The sequence below is a fragment of the Maniola hyperantus genome, chromosome 10, assembly GCF_902806685.2.
Source record: "Maniola hyperantus chromosome 10, iAphHyp1.2, whole genome shotgun sequence".
In the NCBI taxonomy this organism is placed as follows: Eukaryota; Metazoa; Arthropoda; class Insecta; order Lepidoptera; family Nymphalidae; genus Maniola; species Maniola hyperantus.
The window spans coordinates 670,165-688,153 of record NC_048545.1 but is presented as its reverse complement, the minus strand read 5'-3'; the positions used below and the strand labels follow the sequence as shown (position 1 = coordinate 688,153).

The 17,989-nt window shown below is 36.1% G+C and overlaps 2 protein-coding genes across 3 annotated transcripts; both read right to left on the bottom strand.

Annotated features, from left to right (window-relative positions):
• Window positions 1–24: 24 nt before the first annotated feature.
• On the bottom strand, window positions 25–6,779 carry ppan (Brix domain-containing protein peter pan). Of its 2 annotated transcripts, XM_034972795.2 has the most exons (10): window positions 6,498–6,779; window positions 6,068–6,220; window positions 5,377–5,547; window positions 4,982–5,104; window positions 3,781–3,842; window positions 2,980–3,130; window positions 2,361–2,461; window positions 1,497–1,625; window positions 1,054–1,160; window positions 27–492 (listed from the first exon to the last, which is right to left on the bottom strand). In XM_034972795.2, the coding sequence occupies exons 1-10, from the start codon at window positions 6,681–6,683 to the stop codon at window positions 65–67; spliced, it is 1,611 nt and encodes a 536-aa protein (XP_034828686.1). In that variant the 5' UTR covers window positions 6,684–6,779; the 3' UTR covers window positions 27–64. The 2 variants fall into 2 exon arrangements, with proteins under 2 accessions (XP_069357411.1, XP_034828686.1); XM_069501310.1 differs by lacking the exon at window positions 5,377–5,547 and having other exon boundaries at window positions 25–492.
• Window positions 6,780–6,968: 189 nt separating this feature from the next.
• On the bottom strand, window positions 6,969–17,890 carry EloB (elongin B). Its single transcript, XM_034972802.2, has 5 exons — window positions 17,765–17,890; window positions 17,558–17,651; window positions 16,514–16,658; window positions 15,589–15,691; window positions 6,969–14,393 (listed from the first exon to the last, which is right to left on the bottom strand). Exons 1-5 carry the CDS (start codon window positions 17,765–17,767, stop codon window positions 14,379–14,381), a joined length of 360 nt encoding a protein of 119 aa, XP_034828693.1. The 5' UTR covers window positions 17,768–17,890; the 3' UTR covers window positions 6,969–14,378.
• Window positions 17,891–17,989: the final 99 nt, after the last annotated feature.

The following is a 17,989-nucleotide window of genomic DNA, read 5'->3' as shown; positions in this document are numbered from 1 at the left end:
AGCCATTTTAAATTTTTATTACATAAAGTGAATTTTTTATTACAAACTGAATTTCTAATTAACATCATTTTTTAGATTTCCCCTTTCCTTTCCCCGTTTTCCCCTGCCTGCTTTTGCCCATTTTCCCCATTTTGTTAAATTTACCCCCAAACACTTTCCTTGTTTTTCCCGATTGATTATTTCTATTAAACTTTTTGTCATCTTGACCTCTGAAATTCTTTCTTTTGTCATCTTTATTCTGAAAACTGTTTCGTCTGTCACCTTTATTTTGGTAATTTCGTTTCCTGTCATCTCGATTTTGGAAGTTTTTTCCGCCATCTTTTTGGTTCTGGAAGTTCCTTTTCGGTCTTTTGTCATTTTGTGGTCTGCTCGCGTCTTTGTTCTGGTATTTCTTTTTGAGCTTTTTGTCTAATCTCATCTTTTTAAAGCCCCTTGCTTCTCCCCCCTCTTCGTCGGATTTTCTCTTTCTTGGTGGATTCTGAGTGAAGAGATCTGAAAAGTGGGGATTTTTATAGTAAAAACTTAATTACTCTTTAGTACACAATATAAACAACTAGGTGACTGAATAAATAATTTGAGTTTGAGTTTTTTGAGTTTGATGATGCCCGCGACTTTATCCGCGTGGATATATGTTTTATAAGTTTTTCAAGAAACCCGTGGTAACAGATTTTCCGGGATAAAAGTCGTCTATGTCCGTCCTTGCGATATAAGCTAACTATGCCAAATGTTAAACTAGGCTAAATGGACGGATCGTGAAAACGTAGCAGACATACAACCCGTCGGAAACATCTGAGAACCTGGCTGAATGACGTCATGCAACGTGCTTGCGTTGGCAACGGTACTGGTACTCGTAGAACATAGTGATTACATACTCTTTGGGTACTGGATAGGCGAAAATGGCGAGTTGCGGGGAAGCTCATTCCAGCGAGGTGCTCTGATATTTCCGGCGGGTTGTACACACTTTCGCCATTGTTATGGATGTTCAGTTTTGTTTCACGTAGAAAGACCGCTGACGTTGAACTTGCGCAGAAGGCGATTCATGGATCTATTTACCGTGTTCGGGCTCCGCGCCGACCTCCTCCCGGTAGTAGTCCGCGTCGTTGTCGTCTTGTTCCATGTCCGACGCGTTCTGAGTCTCGGCGGCCGCCAGCTCCATCAACCTGATATGAATATAAAACATTTTTATTTTATTTTGATACGAGTTAGCCCTTGACTGCGATCCCACCTGGCGGTAAGTGATGATGCAGTCTAAGACGGAAGCTGGCTAACTCAGACTGAAGTTTGAGTTAAAACGAGACAGACTTATGTAGAATAGAATATATTTTATTCAAGTAGACTTGTTTGTCTGTCGTGGAAATCACCGTTTTTTTTTTGTAACAGAGAATATGATGTCTAACAAAAAATATATTATTGTAAATATATTGAGAAGCTACTGTATATCTATTTCCTTTAAATTTCTCTCGTATGTGAGAGATATTTAATGAGTTTAGTCTCACCTCTGGTTCTCTGTCATGTCTTTCTTCTTCTTGATTCCCTCGAGCGCCTTCTGCTTCAACTCTTCTTTTTCCTTCTCTTTGCGTTTCACGTTATCGTCTTGCTGCGCTTTGCGTTTCTCTTTCAAGCGTCTGCAAATTAATAAGACGCCTTATAGTTTAAGGGTCTCTCTATAAAATAATGTTTATGATAGTGTTTTTACTTACACTTCAAGGAAATTTCTAAACATCAGTATCCATATTATAAACTAGCTTATCCCCGCGACTTCGTCCGCGTAGTACACAAATTTCAAACTCCTATTTCATCCCTTTAGGGGTTCAATTTTCAAAAATTCTTAGCGGATGTCTACGTTATAATAGCTATCTGCATGCCAAATTTCAGCCCGATCCATCCAGTAGTTTGAGCTGTGCGTTGATAGATCAGTCAGTCAGTCACCTTTTCATTTTATATATTTAGATGTGAAAGTGTGTTTGTTTGTTGATTTATTGGTTTGTTGGTTTGTCCTTCAACGTCGCAACATAGCAAGGGATTGACGTGATTTTTGCATTGGTATACTAAAAGACCTGTAGAGTGACATAGGCTACTTAATATCCCCGTAAATCTCTACAGGATTTAAAAACCTAAATCTACGCGAAGTCGCGGGCATCAGCTTGTAATAAATAATAATAAAATTTGATTTTGAGGTTTTTAAAATTCCGTGAAAACTCTTTGATTTTCCGGGATAAAAAGTAGCCTATGTCTTTCCCCGGGATGCAAGCTATCTCTGTACCAAATTTCGTCAAAATCGGTTGAACAGATGGGCCGTGAAAACCTAGCAGACAGACAGACACACTTTCGCATTTATAATATTAGTATGGATTACAAACCTCTTTTCCTCTCGTTTCTTCTTGATGAGAGCCTTTTCTTGGTCCGTCTTCTCGACCAGCTCGTGGAACAGAACTTCGCCGTCCATCAGACCGTCTTCCACCTACAATAAATGAATATAGTGATTTCCGCAATTTTTGATGTGTTTAAAATTATTTAGAAATTTCCTCAAAGTGTAAAAAACACTACTATCTGGAAATCTATCTGGAAGGGATCGCTATTTTAGCGATAAGTCCACCTATTGTACTTGCAAATATCTTTGTTATATTTCTATTGTTTTAGTTTTGGTGTACAATAGAACAGAATAGAATAGAATAATGTTTATTGGAGGTATCATATCGGTGGTACATGGTGTAGGCAATATCGTCCTGTACAGCAGTGCAACACCCAAACAGGTAGGCCACTCAGCTTGTGTTGAGACGTCGGGCCCTCAGACACAAACCTCTATAGCAAATATCTGAGGTACCAGACGCTCCAACGCTGATTTGTAGTGGCCGTCTTTTATATTACCCAAACGTCAGTGGCATAGAATATATAAAGTTGGCGAATTGGGTTGGTGGTTGGAGAGACTTTAGACAATAAAGAATATTTTACTTTATCACAAAAATTATAAAATATAACCTTAATGAGTTGCAACACCATCCTGGGTCCCAACTCCACCAGCCTGAGCGCGGACTTGGACTTGGCGGAGGCTCCGCGCGACGCGAGCGCTTGCGGGAGCTCCACTTGGTTGCCGTCGTCCTCGAACTCACTCTCCGACATAAGGGCCGCTCTGAACAACACAATAGGGTCAAGGACTACAGTGATAAAATTATGTGATTTTTTTGTATAGTGGTAGTTTATAGGGCTACAATTCATTGTTAAAGAGAGTAATTCAAAAAACATGATTTTTGTTTTTTCTCTCCATTTATTTATTTTACTCATTTTTATCATATTTTTAAAAGTACAACATACAAGAAAATAACAGAAACAACAAAAAAATTAAAGTAACAGAAACAAGAGAAAGTAAAATACGGAAACAACAAAAAATAAAATAAAATAAACAACAGAAATATAAAGTAACAGAAACAACAAACGATAAAATAACAGAAACGACAAAAAATAAAATAAAACAAACAACTGAAATATAAAATAACAGAAACAACAGAAATATAAAGTAACAGAAACAAAAAAAAGGCATTAATTAAAAATATGATAAAATGGATCCCACTAGCAGCGGGCTAGATTTTTGTTTATTTTTAACATAATTAATTATTACTAACGTCACGCTGTACGGAAAGCAAATAATGACATCACAATGCCTAAACAACAAATATTTTTCGATTTTTTAACATTAAAAATTTTTTCCAGCAAAAAATACTTTGCTGGCTATTTTCTGCCGCGTGAAGAAAGGCGTATTGTCTATATAAAAGTACCACTTACTTGTCAAAGAATTCCGACATGTCCTTACATCGATTGAGGTTTGGAATTTTGCCTTGTACCATCTGAAACATTATTGCACACTTTGTACTCACACTCGAGCATGTTTTTAGATATATTATTATTGTCTTAAGAATAAAAAGGTAACTAAACTAATACATTTTTATAATTACACTGATATTTTGTACATGTAAGTTTTATTAGCTCTTATGACTGCTATCTCACCTGGTGGTAAGTGATGATGCAGTCTAAGATGGAAGCGGGCTAACCTGGAAGGGGTATGGCAGTTTTTATTAATCCCATACCCCTTTGGTTTCAAACGCGCCCAAGTCTGAGATCAGCCCACAACAAACTCAGCCGGGTATCTTTATCTTGTTTTAAAGATACATATTGTTATGTATGTATCTTTAAAACAAGGGTGATTAGGCATCTTCTAGGTAACCACATCCTATCTTAGGCCACATCATCCCCTCTCCTCCTTTGGTGGTCAAGCGTTTGCCAATCTAAATATAAATAAAAGCGAAATACCACTCACTCACTCACTGACTGACTAATCACAAAATCTCAGGAACTATAAAGCATGTATGCTTTATAGTTCCTGAGTTAGTTTAGTGCTTTGTAGTTAACTTGAAATTTGGAAGGTAGGTTCTTTCTAACACCTAGGTGTCAGCTAAGAAACGGTTTTGAAAAATTGTAAGGTTGTATGAAAGTATATTTTTGAAGTTAGAGACATGAAAATTGACATTTAGGTTATTAGCTTCGAAATAATGAAAATCTGTATAATTCAATTTGGGAAATTCCCCCTTAAAAGTGGTAAAATAGGGGGGAAAAGTTTTTATAGAAAAGTACTAGATAACTATTGTTATTTTTAGAAACGTAGGTTCTTTCTAGGGGGTAGGTATCAGATAAGAAAGGATCTAACTAAATTCTCTCCCTAAGGGGGTGAAATGGGGGTTGAAAAGTTATATGAAAATCCTATGTTTTTGAAGAGATATGAAAATTGGCATTTAGGTATTCTGGGTTCCGTAAGACTGAGTGAGTAGATAAGTGAGGCTTTTTGCAGCGGGAAAATTTTAGATCTCATGAGAAACCAGAACTTTTACGCGGAAAAAGTCGCGCGCAACTGCTAGTAATGGATAAAAAATGAAAGTTTTTATAAATGGTGAGTCCTATGTCCGTTCTGTCCTAAAACCCCATATATTACCTTCTTAGTTCCCTTGTTGAGTCCCACGGGGATGGCTCTAATGACGTAGTGCCGCAAGTCTATCAGCTTGCTGGACGGATTGTAGTTCATGAGCACACAGCGTCGGATGTTCTTCAGCTTCACCTGATTATAGTAATGTCAATGTGTAGTATAGACATTTTTGTAAAGTAACCACAATTGGGTATTTCACTACATCAGTACCCTTATTATAAATGTGAAAGTGTGTATGTTTGTTGGTTTGTCCTTTAATCACGTCGCACCGGAGCAACGGATCCACGTGATATTTTGCATGGGTATAGTTTAAGACCTGGTAAGTGACATAGCCTACTTTTTATCCCGGAAAATCAAAGAGTTCCCACAGGATTTTTAAAACCAAAATCCACAGTAAAACTTACTGTAGTGATGTTGATGGTGGGGTACATATTCTGGAACATGGTGGCCATCAGCTTCATGTGCATGCCCTCCCCGGAGAAGCTGTTGAGCACGATCAGCGGCGCGCTGCGGAAGGCGCGCGAGATCACGTACTGCTTGCGTAGCGACGACACCACGTCTCTGGATAGACTGTACTGGAGGACAGGTGGAGTTATGTACAGTACCCCGCAGCGAACATTGTACATCGACCGTTAGAAAGAGTTAGCGGTTTCGTAGAGCTCTACAAAGCCGAAACCTCTTTCTAAAGGTTGATGTACAATATTTCTTGCCGGCTACTGTAAATATGTTATATTACGTGCAACACGTCGTACTTATAGCTACAGTTAATGCTGGCGCTGTGGTGGGCGCTGTCGTCTAAGTGAGAGGGCCGAGGTTCGATTCGCGGAAGGGCCAATTTGGGAATTTATACTTTCTAAATAGATTACCTACCCATTCTCTCCTACCCGCTCCTTTACGACGCCGCATAGAAACCCATTAGGGTACGGGTTTAATGAAACTTACATACCCCTTCTAAGTTAGCCGGCTTCTATCTTACCCTGCATCATCACTTACCACCATGTGAAATGACTAACTTGTTTCTGACTGTCTTATGACAAATAGCCCAACATGTCTACAGAGGTTTTCATTTCAATTATAAGTACAGGTTCTTCTTACATTGTGTATCCGGAAGGTAAGCGTGGGTCCGCGGGGCATCCGTGCCAGCCTCATGTAGGAGCCCAGTTCTGTCTCAGTGAACAGCATCATGTGTGACACGTGCAGGTAGCCCGATATTGACAGGAAATCCTTTATGGTGTTCTTCTTACGCTCCTGAAGCACAAACTTATATGAAACTAACTGATGTCCACGACTTCGTCCGCGTGGAATTAGGTTATTTAAAAATCCAGTGGGAACTCTTTGATTTTTCAGGATGAATCTGAAATGACTAGATCCAGCATTCGATCTATAAATTCATCATGATCAACCCATTGCTGCTCACGACCGAGCACAGGTTTCCACTCAGAATGAGAAAAGTTTAGGTTTAGTTTGTAGTAAACAGAGCATAAGACTGATGTAGGTACCATAAGTTACCTTTTACTATACGTACTTTTAGCTGGGACGCTGTGAAAGGCTCCATAATCTTCCTGAAGTCTTTAGTTAAATCCATAAGATCTTTTGAACATTTTCCGCGATGAATTACAAAGGAATGCGGCGCTTTTACTAAATGTTCGGGCTCGAGGGCGCCTTTAGTGGCTGCGTTTTTCTTGGCACATTTTCCTTTACGCTTTCCCATTGTATTTAATTTTAAATTTCAATATTAAATTTGCTTATTTTAGCAACATGAGTTTTTGAGGTTATATTTTTGTATCCACAGACTAAGTACTTAGTCACTTAACTTTTTTAACTGGCTTTGTGACTCTGCATTCATGGCTTTGTTACGTTCAAATTCAAAACCATAGATTAACAATTTAGTAACAGCTATGCATACACCCTTTTTGTTTTAAATCTTAAACCTAGTTAAATCATAGTTGCATTATTTTAGATTTTTTAGGTACCTAATTTAAAAGAAACAACAAAAGAATTAAAACAACTTTATTTCCTGCTGGCTCTTTCCAGATTTTTATACAGATTAGGAAAAAAAACATGTTAACATTTACTGAAATGTTTTTTTAAAATTTAATTTTAAGCTGAGCTAGCTACACTGTTCATAAGAACTAAATTGCGGTGAACAAATTCCGTTGTTAAGTATAATTATAAGGGTCGAGCATTAATTTGTTAGAATTTGATACTGCAATCTAAATGCGCATTAGAATGTTTTCGTAAACCGGAGACTAAAATTCATTGATTAAAAAAAACCTGCCAAGTGCGAGTCAGGCTCGCGCAATGAGGGTTCCGTACTACAGGCGTATTTTTTCGACATTTTGCACGATAATTCAAAAACTATGATGCATAAAAATAAATAAAAATTTGTTTCAGAATGTACAGGTGAAGACCTTTCATATGATACCCCACTTGATATAGTTCACTTCGAAAGTTAAAAGTACTAATTATTAGTTCATGACCACCATTTAATTTTTTTTTTTGTGTGATCTAACCCTAAATTCACGGTTTTCAGATTTTTCCCCAAATATCAGCTATAAGATCTACCTACTTGCCAAATTTCATGATTCTAGGTCAACGGGAAGTACCCTGTAGGCTTCTTGACAGACAGACAGACAGACAGACAGACAGACAACAAAGTGATCCTATAAGGGTTCCGTTTTTCCTTTTGAGGTACGGAACCCTAAAAATATTTTTAAGACACGGGAACATTCTGCTGTAGTATATAAAAGCCCCTAAATAATTGTTACCCTATTAATAAAAAATTAATATAAGTCCCGCAAATTGCTAACGCGCGTGGTCGCCATTTTAGTGACGTCGGCAATAGACTGAAGTTTCGAGCTGATGGTATAGGTACCTATTTTTATTTCGGCTGTTGTCAAAATGACGTCATTTCGATGTTAATGAGATGCGGGCCTTATAGTTAACTACTTCTGTATCGTGATCAAAAACGAATATTTTAGAGGTTTAACGGACGTCAAAAAGTTGCGTCATTTTATCCTATTTAAAGTGCATTTAAAATATTACCCTTTCCTATTAGTCCATCCTAAAGTATCATCAAATAAATACCATATTTATTTTTGTATAATAAACAAGTTGAACACAATCTCTAAACTAATTGACAGATCGAACTCTTAATATATTGCTATCCCTTTCATAATGCTCCTTGTAGCAATAGATTTAGGCCTGTCAATAGGCTACTTGACTCATATCTAATTTCGTCCAATAAATGATTATTTATTATAGTATTTTGCTTAAGAAAACGAAATATATCAATAACAATTATTAAAAACGCAGGATGGATATATAAATCCAATTTAAAAAAATACAGTTTTTATTTTTATTTGAAACGCAGAAAACGCTGTCAGCCATGATGTGACCTGTCATTAAATATGTAAACAAAGAAATGTCATCCCTATGTCACGCGGGGACTAACGTAGTATCCATATATATAAAATTTAGAGTCCTGACTAACTTATATATCAACGCACAGCCTAAACAGCTGGTCCTAGATACATGAAATTTGGTGGGTGTGTTCTTTGTAGGTAAAGAGAAGGTATCCACTAGGAAAGGATTTTTTGAAATTCCACCCCTGAGTGGGTTAAATGGAGGTTTGAAATTTATGAAGTCCACGCGGGCAATGTCACGTGCATAAGCTAGTTTTTATATATTTCTAAAAACTCATAGTAAACGTAAAAAAATATCGTTTTCTCTTTATAAATTGAATAAGTTATTAAGTAAGACTTACAACAAAGTGATCTTTGCAAAAATAAATTTGGGTTGCAGTCGTTAGTCATATAGGATCCCTTTAAGCAAGTCTTTGCGTGTTACGTATATTTATTTCACTGGGCACTCTAATCCACAACTTTCCTGTGGTCTTTATCGATGCGTTTTTTACTTTCTCGGATGATACAATAACGATAATTACTATATTTTTCATGTAAACTAGTATAGAAGTCATGTTTATTAAACTTTGGGAGGTTATGCTGTTGTTTACAAATGCATGACGTCAGAGCACAGATAATCTATCGGCCAAACATGGCCGACCAGTGTTTTCACCTGTCTAAGAAAAATATATTTTTAAATTAAAGTTTTACGGTTATTAGGGCGCAAAAAAATATAGTGTTAATTTTTTTGATATAATAGGACAAATATTAACCATTTAAGACCAACTTAAAAAAAGTGTCAAGTAGCCTATTTAGTTTAGAGATTTTGTACAGCAAAATTAACCACGTTTCTCAGTAATAGAAATCTTTAAATAAACACGTCCGTCAATTTTCTTTACATTTTACTTTGATTTTACTATTATTTGCAGTTTTAATTAATTTTTGCCTTTCGTGTAGGTACCTACCGTACTATATGCCTATTAAATTTATCTATACCTACCTACTACTAACTTTATTGTACAAAACGTTTTTGACAGAACTTAAAGAATTTTGTCCTTTTACGCAAAAAATGTTATGAAAAGGACAGCAACATTTTTTAGTTCTTTCAATTTAGTTTAAATTATCTTAACGACAATTTGGCAAGTTGTATTCCTTGTTCAGAGAAAGGAGCATTTTTCCAAATTGTACTGTGTTAACGTTAGGGTTGATGCACACTAACTTGTGATTAGTTTGATTAGTTTTAGTCTATATTTTGCTTTGGTCCAGTCAAACACTGTTTCTATTTATAAAAAATTTTATTTGTTCGTAATAGGACTAGTTACAGAATTTTAAACATCGTTTTTTATAATAATTATTATAAATTAATGTTTTGGCCTGATAGCCTGCAGGATATTTTAAGGCGTTCCTTTATGAAAGCTGAAACTAACAAAGAAAAACCAATTTTACCATCATATTAAGTAGGTGAGTTTCATGTGAAAATGTAATATTAATGTCTACCCATATCAACTCAAAATTTTATTTGAAATCAAAGGGCAAGTTGTATTTCAGCTGGATTTATTATGGCGCTCATCTAGCCATTTTGTCGTCAGCAAAAATCGCGAAGATGAAGTAAAAAACTAAATTAAAAAGGATACAACTTAAGAACCAAGTTTCAGCTTTTAGCACGCCTCAAAACCTGCGGGCTGTCGCGCCAATTTTATACAATTCAAAGGATTGATGAGACAGCAACAATGTGATATGATAGGACCGTGAGCGTACCTCGACAGTATAATGTGCACTAACCCTAATTCCAAATAACAAATGATTTTCGGAAGTGTGAATTTATACAAATTAATAATAACAATGGAGAGAAGAGAAATTCATTATGATTTTCCTACTGAATGGTTTAATGCCTGACCTGGCAATGAACGTAGCATACAAAAAAAACGTTAATCTGAAATCACATTAATTGAACCTATATTTTCCTGTCTACGTTATTTTATTCCTATAGAAGATGACGTCTTATAATTAAAAACAGTCGTCTAAGCACAAAGCTGTGAAAGTACTAATGTTCAACAGTTAAAGGTCTATACCCACTACACAGGACCGTACCATTTTGCTAATGAAGCGATAAAGTTGCACTAGCTGCACTGCCGCGCCACTTCGCATGCAAATTCCGGTAGGTATGTGAAAAATCACAAGCTTTCAGAAGACTATTTAACTTATTTTTTTTGAAAAATTTGGTTTACTTTTAAATAAGTTATATAGCTAAAAATGTCATCTTTTCTTTGTTATGTACACGCGCCTTACAAAACTGAAAAATATGGCATCAAAAACAAAAATTCTAAAATATTACATAGTTAGCGGATTATGCATGCACAGCGACGCTTTGATATTGTGTTCTTAAAATCGGTTACTAGGATGGGCACAGTACGTGATGTACAGACCTTTACAGAATTTTACTAAAGACATAAATAGTTAAAAATTAATCACTAGATGTAATCGGGAAAGCTAAGAAATCAACATAATATACAGGTCGATATTTAAATAGAACTTTAAGAGCTCTAAATACTACAAAAAATTTACTTGAAATACATTATAGGTAGCATCGATTCTGTTCTAATATCTATACCAAATTCAAACTAAACTAATGAAGGGACTAAACAATACATCATTCTTTCTCAGAGAACACAACGATCCTTTCCTTTCGTTTTAGTTTAGTTTGAATTTAAAGAAAGAATCGATACAATTTATTTTTTAAAATACAGAACAAAATTGCGGAACCGGCAGGATTCGAACTTGCGTCTTCCTGGAAATCGCACCTGGAGCGCCCTTGACCGCTAGGCCACTTACACTGGCTGCAAGTGAGCCGGTCTAAGGCGTTCGGATCTTGCTGGTCCCGCAAGTTTTGATATGTATTTAAAAATTATCGAAACAAATGTTAATACTCGCTAAGGCAGTCGGATGAAACTAACGATGATCGATAAGTGACATTACTCCTTAGATATAATCGATATAGAGACGCAACACGTAGTTGCAATAAATACAAGTATCACGATATTGGTCCGATTATGCTAAGACACCATACAATATTCAAGGTTTTTACATAATTGACTGTATGGTCATGGATCTTTGCCTGTCCTTTTTTTTTAAATTTATAGCCTAGCGCTTGGCTGCAATCGGAATGCAGCCTAAGATGGAGCGCGCTTGCCTAGAAGATGCCTATTCACTCTTGACTTGAAGGTACTCATATTATAATTGGAAGGGAAACTGATGCTGGAAGGGTGTTCCACATCTAAGTGGTTCTAATCAGAAATGAAGAGGCAAATTTAATTGTCCTAAATAAGGACAAATGAAAAACAACACCATACATATTCAAGTGCACTTCATATATAGGCAAAAATTATGCTTCAGAAATGTTTATATACTTCAAATTAAACTGTAATTTAAATAAAGATTTTTGAGACACTATGTTTTATTATTTACAAATTTTAATCTGTATCCAATGTGGTAACAATGGATTTTACATTGATGCAGATTTTGTATTTCTTTTTTTAGCGACGGCGTCCAACTATGGTGTCTTAACGTAATGGGGCACTTTAAATTAAAAATACCTGTCTCTTTAGTAGTTAACTACAAACCCTTTTGCGTAAAGCGCCACAAAAAATACTACAAAATAATAAAATCAATATCAATTTCATATGGAGGATAAAATTAAACATAAGCAAAACTACTGTTTTAGGGCCCTGGGGAATTTATCAAATTGAAGCTGATTCGTAACGTAATGCATAAAGACTATTGCGCGCAATTTAATTTTTAAAACATAAATGACAATTCTATTGTATGTAAAAAATTTAGTCCGTACAAAATGACTTCTCATGCGCCATTTTAACACGGGTAAACTGTCAAGTCAAAAGTACGGGTCACATTTAAAATAAGCACTGAAATACCATAAAGAAACAGGGCCCAATCACAATGTTAGTAGCATTAATCAACTAAGACAAACATACGCCCCCCGAACCCCAATAACTCACCCACTACATGGGACTAAAGAAACTGATTGACTTACATAGTAACATACAGCACAAATACTAGGTCTTGAATAAAACTTTGCATACATTATGTAGGTTTCTCTTTCTTAAGGTTAAGATATCCAGATTTTAGCTAGTATTAAATAAAAAGATCCAGCCGTAAAGTGTTCAAATAAATTATATTCCGTACAATCAAACAAACTCAAAATTTCATTTCATACATTCGGGTTTAAAAGAGTATTCACATTTTCACTACAAACAAATACATTACCTCGAATCATAAAAAATGTCATAATAATAAAATAACGCGAAATTTTCATAAAAACAAAAGTATAATATTTATATTTCGTCTAAATTAAAATAGCAGGCCATACAAAATGACTGCTAACACGCCATTTTAACTCTATGGACGTTTGTGAACACATCTGTATTCGGTTCGTATCCGTGATTCTTCGAAGTGGCCGTCATACAAATACGTACACATTTGATTCGTATTTTTACGGAATCCGTGATTTCACAGATGAGTGCAAAGACGCCCTATGGGTCAACTGTTAAAAATACGGTTACGGACTAAAATAGTACTTTTGACATGACACCAAAAGTTAAAATGGCGCTTGAGGAGTTAAATTTTACGCGTTATACCTGTAAATTATTTAACATTTAATACTTCTTAAAATATCGCGTGGATAATTAATCAATGACCAATATTTAATTTCTAAGGTAGATTTTTTTATTACCTTTTATGGGGCTTTTGTCCAACACGAATTGCTTTATTTGTTAATATTCAAAGTGTGTATTATTTTTACTAAATTTTGAGTCTAGTGTACTATTGCGACATTTGGTAATTGGAATGGTCCCATATAGTGGATGACAACCCTTAAAATGTAATCGTATCGTACATTTTCTGGACCTGGATGTTTTCTATTTTACAACAAGAGGAGCCGGTGAAAAAACTGTGCGATTGCACGAAATAAAATTTTACAAGAGGCGCAAAAGGTTTTATCGAAATCATAACTTTGGACTCAATTTACATTGAAAGGGAAAGGAAGCGAATTACTAAAATATTACGTAGCATATTGACTTCTATCTCCACCACGTAAAACATAAATTTCTTCAGAGGAAGAAAAATCCCGTGAAGTCGTGGGAATTCCGGCGACTTTTTCATTAGAACAAGAACTTTGTGCTTTACGAGGTGGAGATCAAAATCGTGAACTTTAGACTCTAATCCCAAAGTACAGTTTTAAGCATTTTGCTTGGAAATGACTTCAGCTGCGCGAGTGCGGGAGAATGACAGCTACAATGTCACGATCGCAATCACCTCTGATTGGTTGGCGCTCGCTCACTATTGGCTACAATGCATTGTTGCAACAAGAATCGCACAAATTGAGCCAATCAGAACCATTGAGATTGTAATAATGATTGATGCAGGGTTTACGAAATCGACCTACAGTATTGAGTGACTCAAACTCTTTCGGATTAAAGAAAAAAAGTATTTTAATCAGAAGTGTAATGGGGATCCACACTGCCAATTTATCCCGACAGGTGGCGCATAAGCGAACCGGCCTTCACACAGGGAGCCGGCTATACTGAGCCGTCAAACGCCATAACTTTAATTGTACGAGCGTCCAGGCATCTTTAAATAATTCACGAAACAATCGTATATTCTATCGGTATAAACAATTCTTAGCAAAGCTAACAAAAAAACAAAACAAACAATGTTGACATTGACATTGGCCGGACCTCTTGTGGCGCCCTCTGAGATCAGTTTTGCCTGTGGATCCCCATTGCACGGTTTTATTGGCCAGCTCCTTAATTAATATCAAACACAAGTTATAAAAAATCGTTAACAAAAATAAGTTTATTTGCAAAAATGAATAAATCGTCTGCATCGATCGTTCAGGTAGCATCAGTTCGACGTGAGCTAAGCTCGTTCTCGATACGAGGCTGACAATCGTATCGTGTGGTGTTGAGTCTGTGGAGATATCGCGCCGCTTAGTGTTGGTCCATCTGGAAATATACAGGTTAAAACAAAACAGAAGCTTTGATGTGCTATCTAAATATATAAAAAAAGTACAAAAAAAACGGGCCACCTCCTTTTAGGAAGTCGTTTAAAAAGGAAAAGGTGACTGACTGACTGGCTGGTCTATCAACGCACAGCTGAAACTACTGGGCGGATCGGGCTGAAATTTGGCATGCGAATAGCTATTATAACGTAGGTATCCACTAAGAAAGGATTTTTAAAATTCAACCCCTAAGGGGGTGAAATAGGGGTTTGAAAATAGGGTAGTCCACGCGGACGAAGTCGCGAGCGGAAGCTAGTTTAATATTATACAGAGTTATAGTTTCTTTCTTTTATTCAGATACAAGTCAGCCCTTGACTGCAATCTCACCTAGTGGCAAGTGATGATGCAGTCTAACGGCGATTACGCACTGCACTTCCATCATCCGAGTTCTATCCGTCATCCGTGAGAATACCAGCGATTATCTACGACATATTGTCATAAGCTCCCATACAAAACAAAAAGGTACGTATTTTCACGGACTCGGATCGGATGCAGTGCGTAACCGCTCTAAGATGGTAGCGGACTAATCTGGAAGGGTTATGGAGTTTTTATGAAACCCATACCCCTTTGGTTTCTACCCGGCATCGTACCGGAACGCTAGGTAACTAGCCACGGCTCAAGCCTCCCACCAGACAATTTTTTTTTTAATATCACGTGCTTTAATGGTGACTGAAAACATCGTGAGAAAACCTGCATGCCTGACAGTTCTTTATGAAGGTGTTCCATTCTATTGGCTGTGTAAAATCAGCCAATCTGTACTGGCCCAGCATGACAGACTATAGTCTAACTAATGGGCCGGCGATGGGTTGATCATGATGATGATTATAGTTCTAAAATACTAAAAAAAACAGTTTAGAGGGTTTTTTTGTTTCCATTTTTAAGTCAATTGCAATAATATTTTTTTATTTATTACATCAAGGGCAACATGCAATAAGGTTTTGCAAGCATATTTTTTTTAAATATTTTCAAGCTGTAATTAGGTGTGACAGATGGATAGACTTACATCAACATAAACGTTACTTTTTAACCATTTTGGTATAAAGACAAATAATTTAATGCCACCTAAGTACTCAGATTCTTTGGCGCGAGCGCCGCCCATTGCCTTATTTTAATCAGAGATATAAGAAAAATCAATTTACCTGTTCCTGTCCATTGGTTTCCTGGGACTTCATCACGTCAGGCAGGTCGGGGGGCGACGAGTACGGAGTCAAATCCAGAGCTTCAAATTCACCGTTTTCTTTTCTATAATAAAAATGACTCTAAAGTTCAAGTTTCTTTTAATCTAGTAAAAATAATAATCTATTAAAAATAGATTAGTCTATTAAAAATAATAATAATAATAAGTACTCTGCTTTGCCTTGTTCTTCCATATTTGGCCGGTAATTGCTTTATTTCCGGCCTGGACAGTAATGTACCATTATCAAACCAGTAGCAGTATGTAAGATTACAATGATCTAATCTGTGACAGATATTATAATGTTTATCAATGTGTGCATTTTGAACAGGAACTGATAACATATACACACTGAAGTTCAATAAACTCTGTTGCTATCTGTAATCTGTCTGTCTATTTGTTTCGCTTGCACTTACAGGTTGTAAGTAAGTGCGAGTGAAACAGACAGATAACTCGACAACTCGGTTTAAAATGTGTCAACTCTAATAATTCAAGATGTGTTTCACTCTGACTGGAGCATCTTCAGTATTCTAAAAGATTTGTGTGGTGTTATGTTGGTGTGTTTGCTTGCTTTTCCTGCTGCTTTAGTAGTGGAAGGGCGGCGATGCATATCTCAAACTGCACATTGTGCCACATGGATCTGTCTGTTTTGGCGGTTTTTTTCTTTTCTAATTATATTTATTATAGAAACCCTACAGAATTACTCTTATAGCTGTGTTCTCACTAGATTTCAACATAGGTTTATTTAAGGGGCGGATCAAAATATTCCTGAAGGCAGGCAATGCAGTGGTGGTTCCTCTGGTGCTGCAAATGTTCATGGGTGGCGGTAATCACCTTACATCATGTGACCCACATGGTCATTTGCTTGCTATTATTATTTTTTTAAATACCTTAGTGCAAGTCCAATGGGGGCGGGACATTGAGCCTTGGCTGTGGCTGAAGTGAGCCCATACTCTGCCAGAGTCTTGTCGTCTTCCATCAGCTGGCTGTCTTTGTTAAACAGCATCTGACTGGGCGGAGGCACCTTCAAGATTCCTGGTGAAAAGTTTATTCAGATTTTTAGAACAATGCATAAAATCTGGGAACCCATCTCATTGTTATCCTTGGAAAACCTTAACATTAGGCAAATTAATAGAAGGGCAATGTAGGTATGGTACAGAGGTAATAACTTGTGGGATATTTTTTTATACAGTACTAGAAAATACATGTGACTTCGTCCGCATGGATTTAGTTTTTAAAAATCCCGTGGGAGCTCTTTGTTTTTCCGGGATGCAACCTATCTCTGTACCAAATTTTGTCAAAATCGGTTGAACGGTTGAGCCGTGAAAAGCTAGCAGACAGACAGACAGACACACTTTCACATTTATAATATTAGTATGGATGTTTTTGATACCTTACATAAACTTAATTACATAATTGATTAACCGTCATTCATATATAAATGAAATTATAGACATAGATTTTACACTCATTTATTAGCTAAAATAAAATAAAAAAGTGTTTATGGGGATTACAAATTTTTCAAACATGCATAGGGAAACTTAATATCTAGATACTAATATTAAAAGATAGATACTAATATTGTAAGTTTCTTTGTAGAGGGATAATCTCTAGATTGCTAGAACTACTGAACCGATTTTGATAATTCTTTCTCCAGTAGAAAGCTACATTTTTCTTGAGTAACATAGGCTATATTTTAATTTCAAAAAATTAGAGATCCCTACGCAAATTGTGATAAGCTAGTGTTTTACAAATTGAGAACTTACTTACCCAGATATCATTAACAATTACTAAATGCTTAAGGCCTTTTGCACGTCATTTATGGTATATTTTGTCGCTACTTTTTAAAAACAGCACTCTTATTGCAGTGATCTGCCAGACAATGTCTTACGACTAAAAATAGATTTTACGAATTTCGTGTAAATCGCACTCACCCTCTATCATTTTCTTCAGTTCTAGAACAGTCGTTGTATCCTTGGCGTCTGTGAAGATGGTTAATTTTTTTCGCCTAATCATTAGAAAGACGTCCTAAAACAAAATCCACTTTTAGGTTACAACTTCAACAACTAAACCGCACCCGCCTTGGTGAAAATACTGGAAAAAACGTCTGCTAATGTAGCAAAATTAAATAAAAGACTTACCATTTTGATACTATGATTAAAAACTATAATGTATTTGTTTAATTCTAAATAAATGCTTCTTCAAGCGTAGAAAGCGAAATCAAATATTGAAATTGAATGATTGAATGACAGCTGGGCTGGCGCATAGACATAGAGCTACAGACCACTACAGACGCCAGATTATAAATTACTATTATTATTTATTTATTTATTATTACATCCATTTTGCTATAACCTTTTATTTCT

Excerpts from the sequence above, each read along its gene's own strand:
- ppan (XM_034972795.2), bottom strand. The coding sequence starts at position 6,683 with ATGGGAAAGCGTAAAGGAAAATGTGCCAAGAAAAACGCAGCCACTAAA. Across the intron at positions 1,626-2,360 it reads AAGAAACGAGAGGAAAAGAG|ACGCTTGAAAGAGAAACGCA; the intron begins GTTTGTAATCCA and ends ATTAATTTGCAG. Across the intron at positions 493-1,053 it reads CGGCGCGGAGCCCGAACACG|ATCTCTTCACTCAGAATCCA; the intron begins GTAAATAGATCC and ends CCCACTTTTCAG.
- EloB (XM_034972802.2), bottom strand. Across the intron at positions 16,659-17,557 it reads ACTGAAGAAAATGATAGAGG|GAATCTTGAAGGTGCCTCCG; the intron begins GTGAGTGCGATT and ends ACTTTTCACCAG. Across the intron at positions 15,692-16,513 it reads CCCATTGGACTTGCACTAAG|AAAAGAAAACGGTGAATTTG; the intron begins GTATTTAAAAAA and ends TTTTTATTATAG.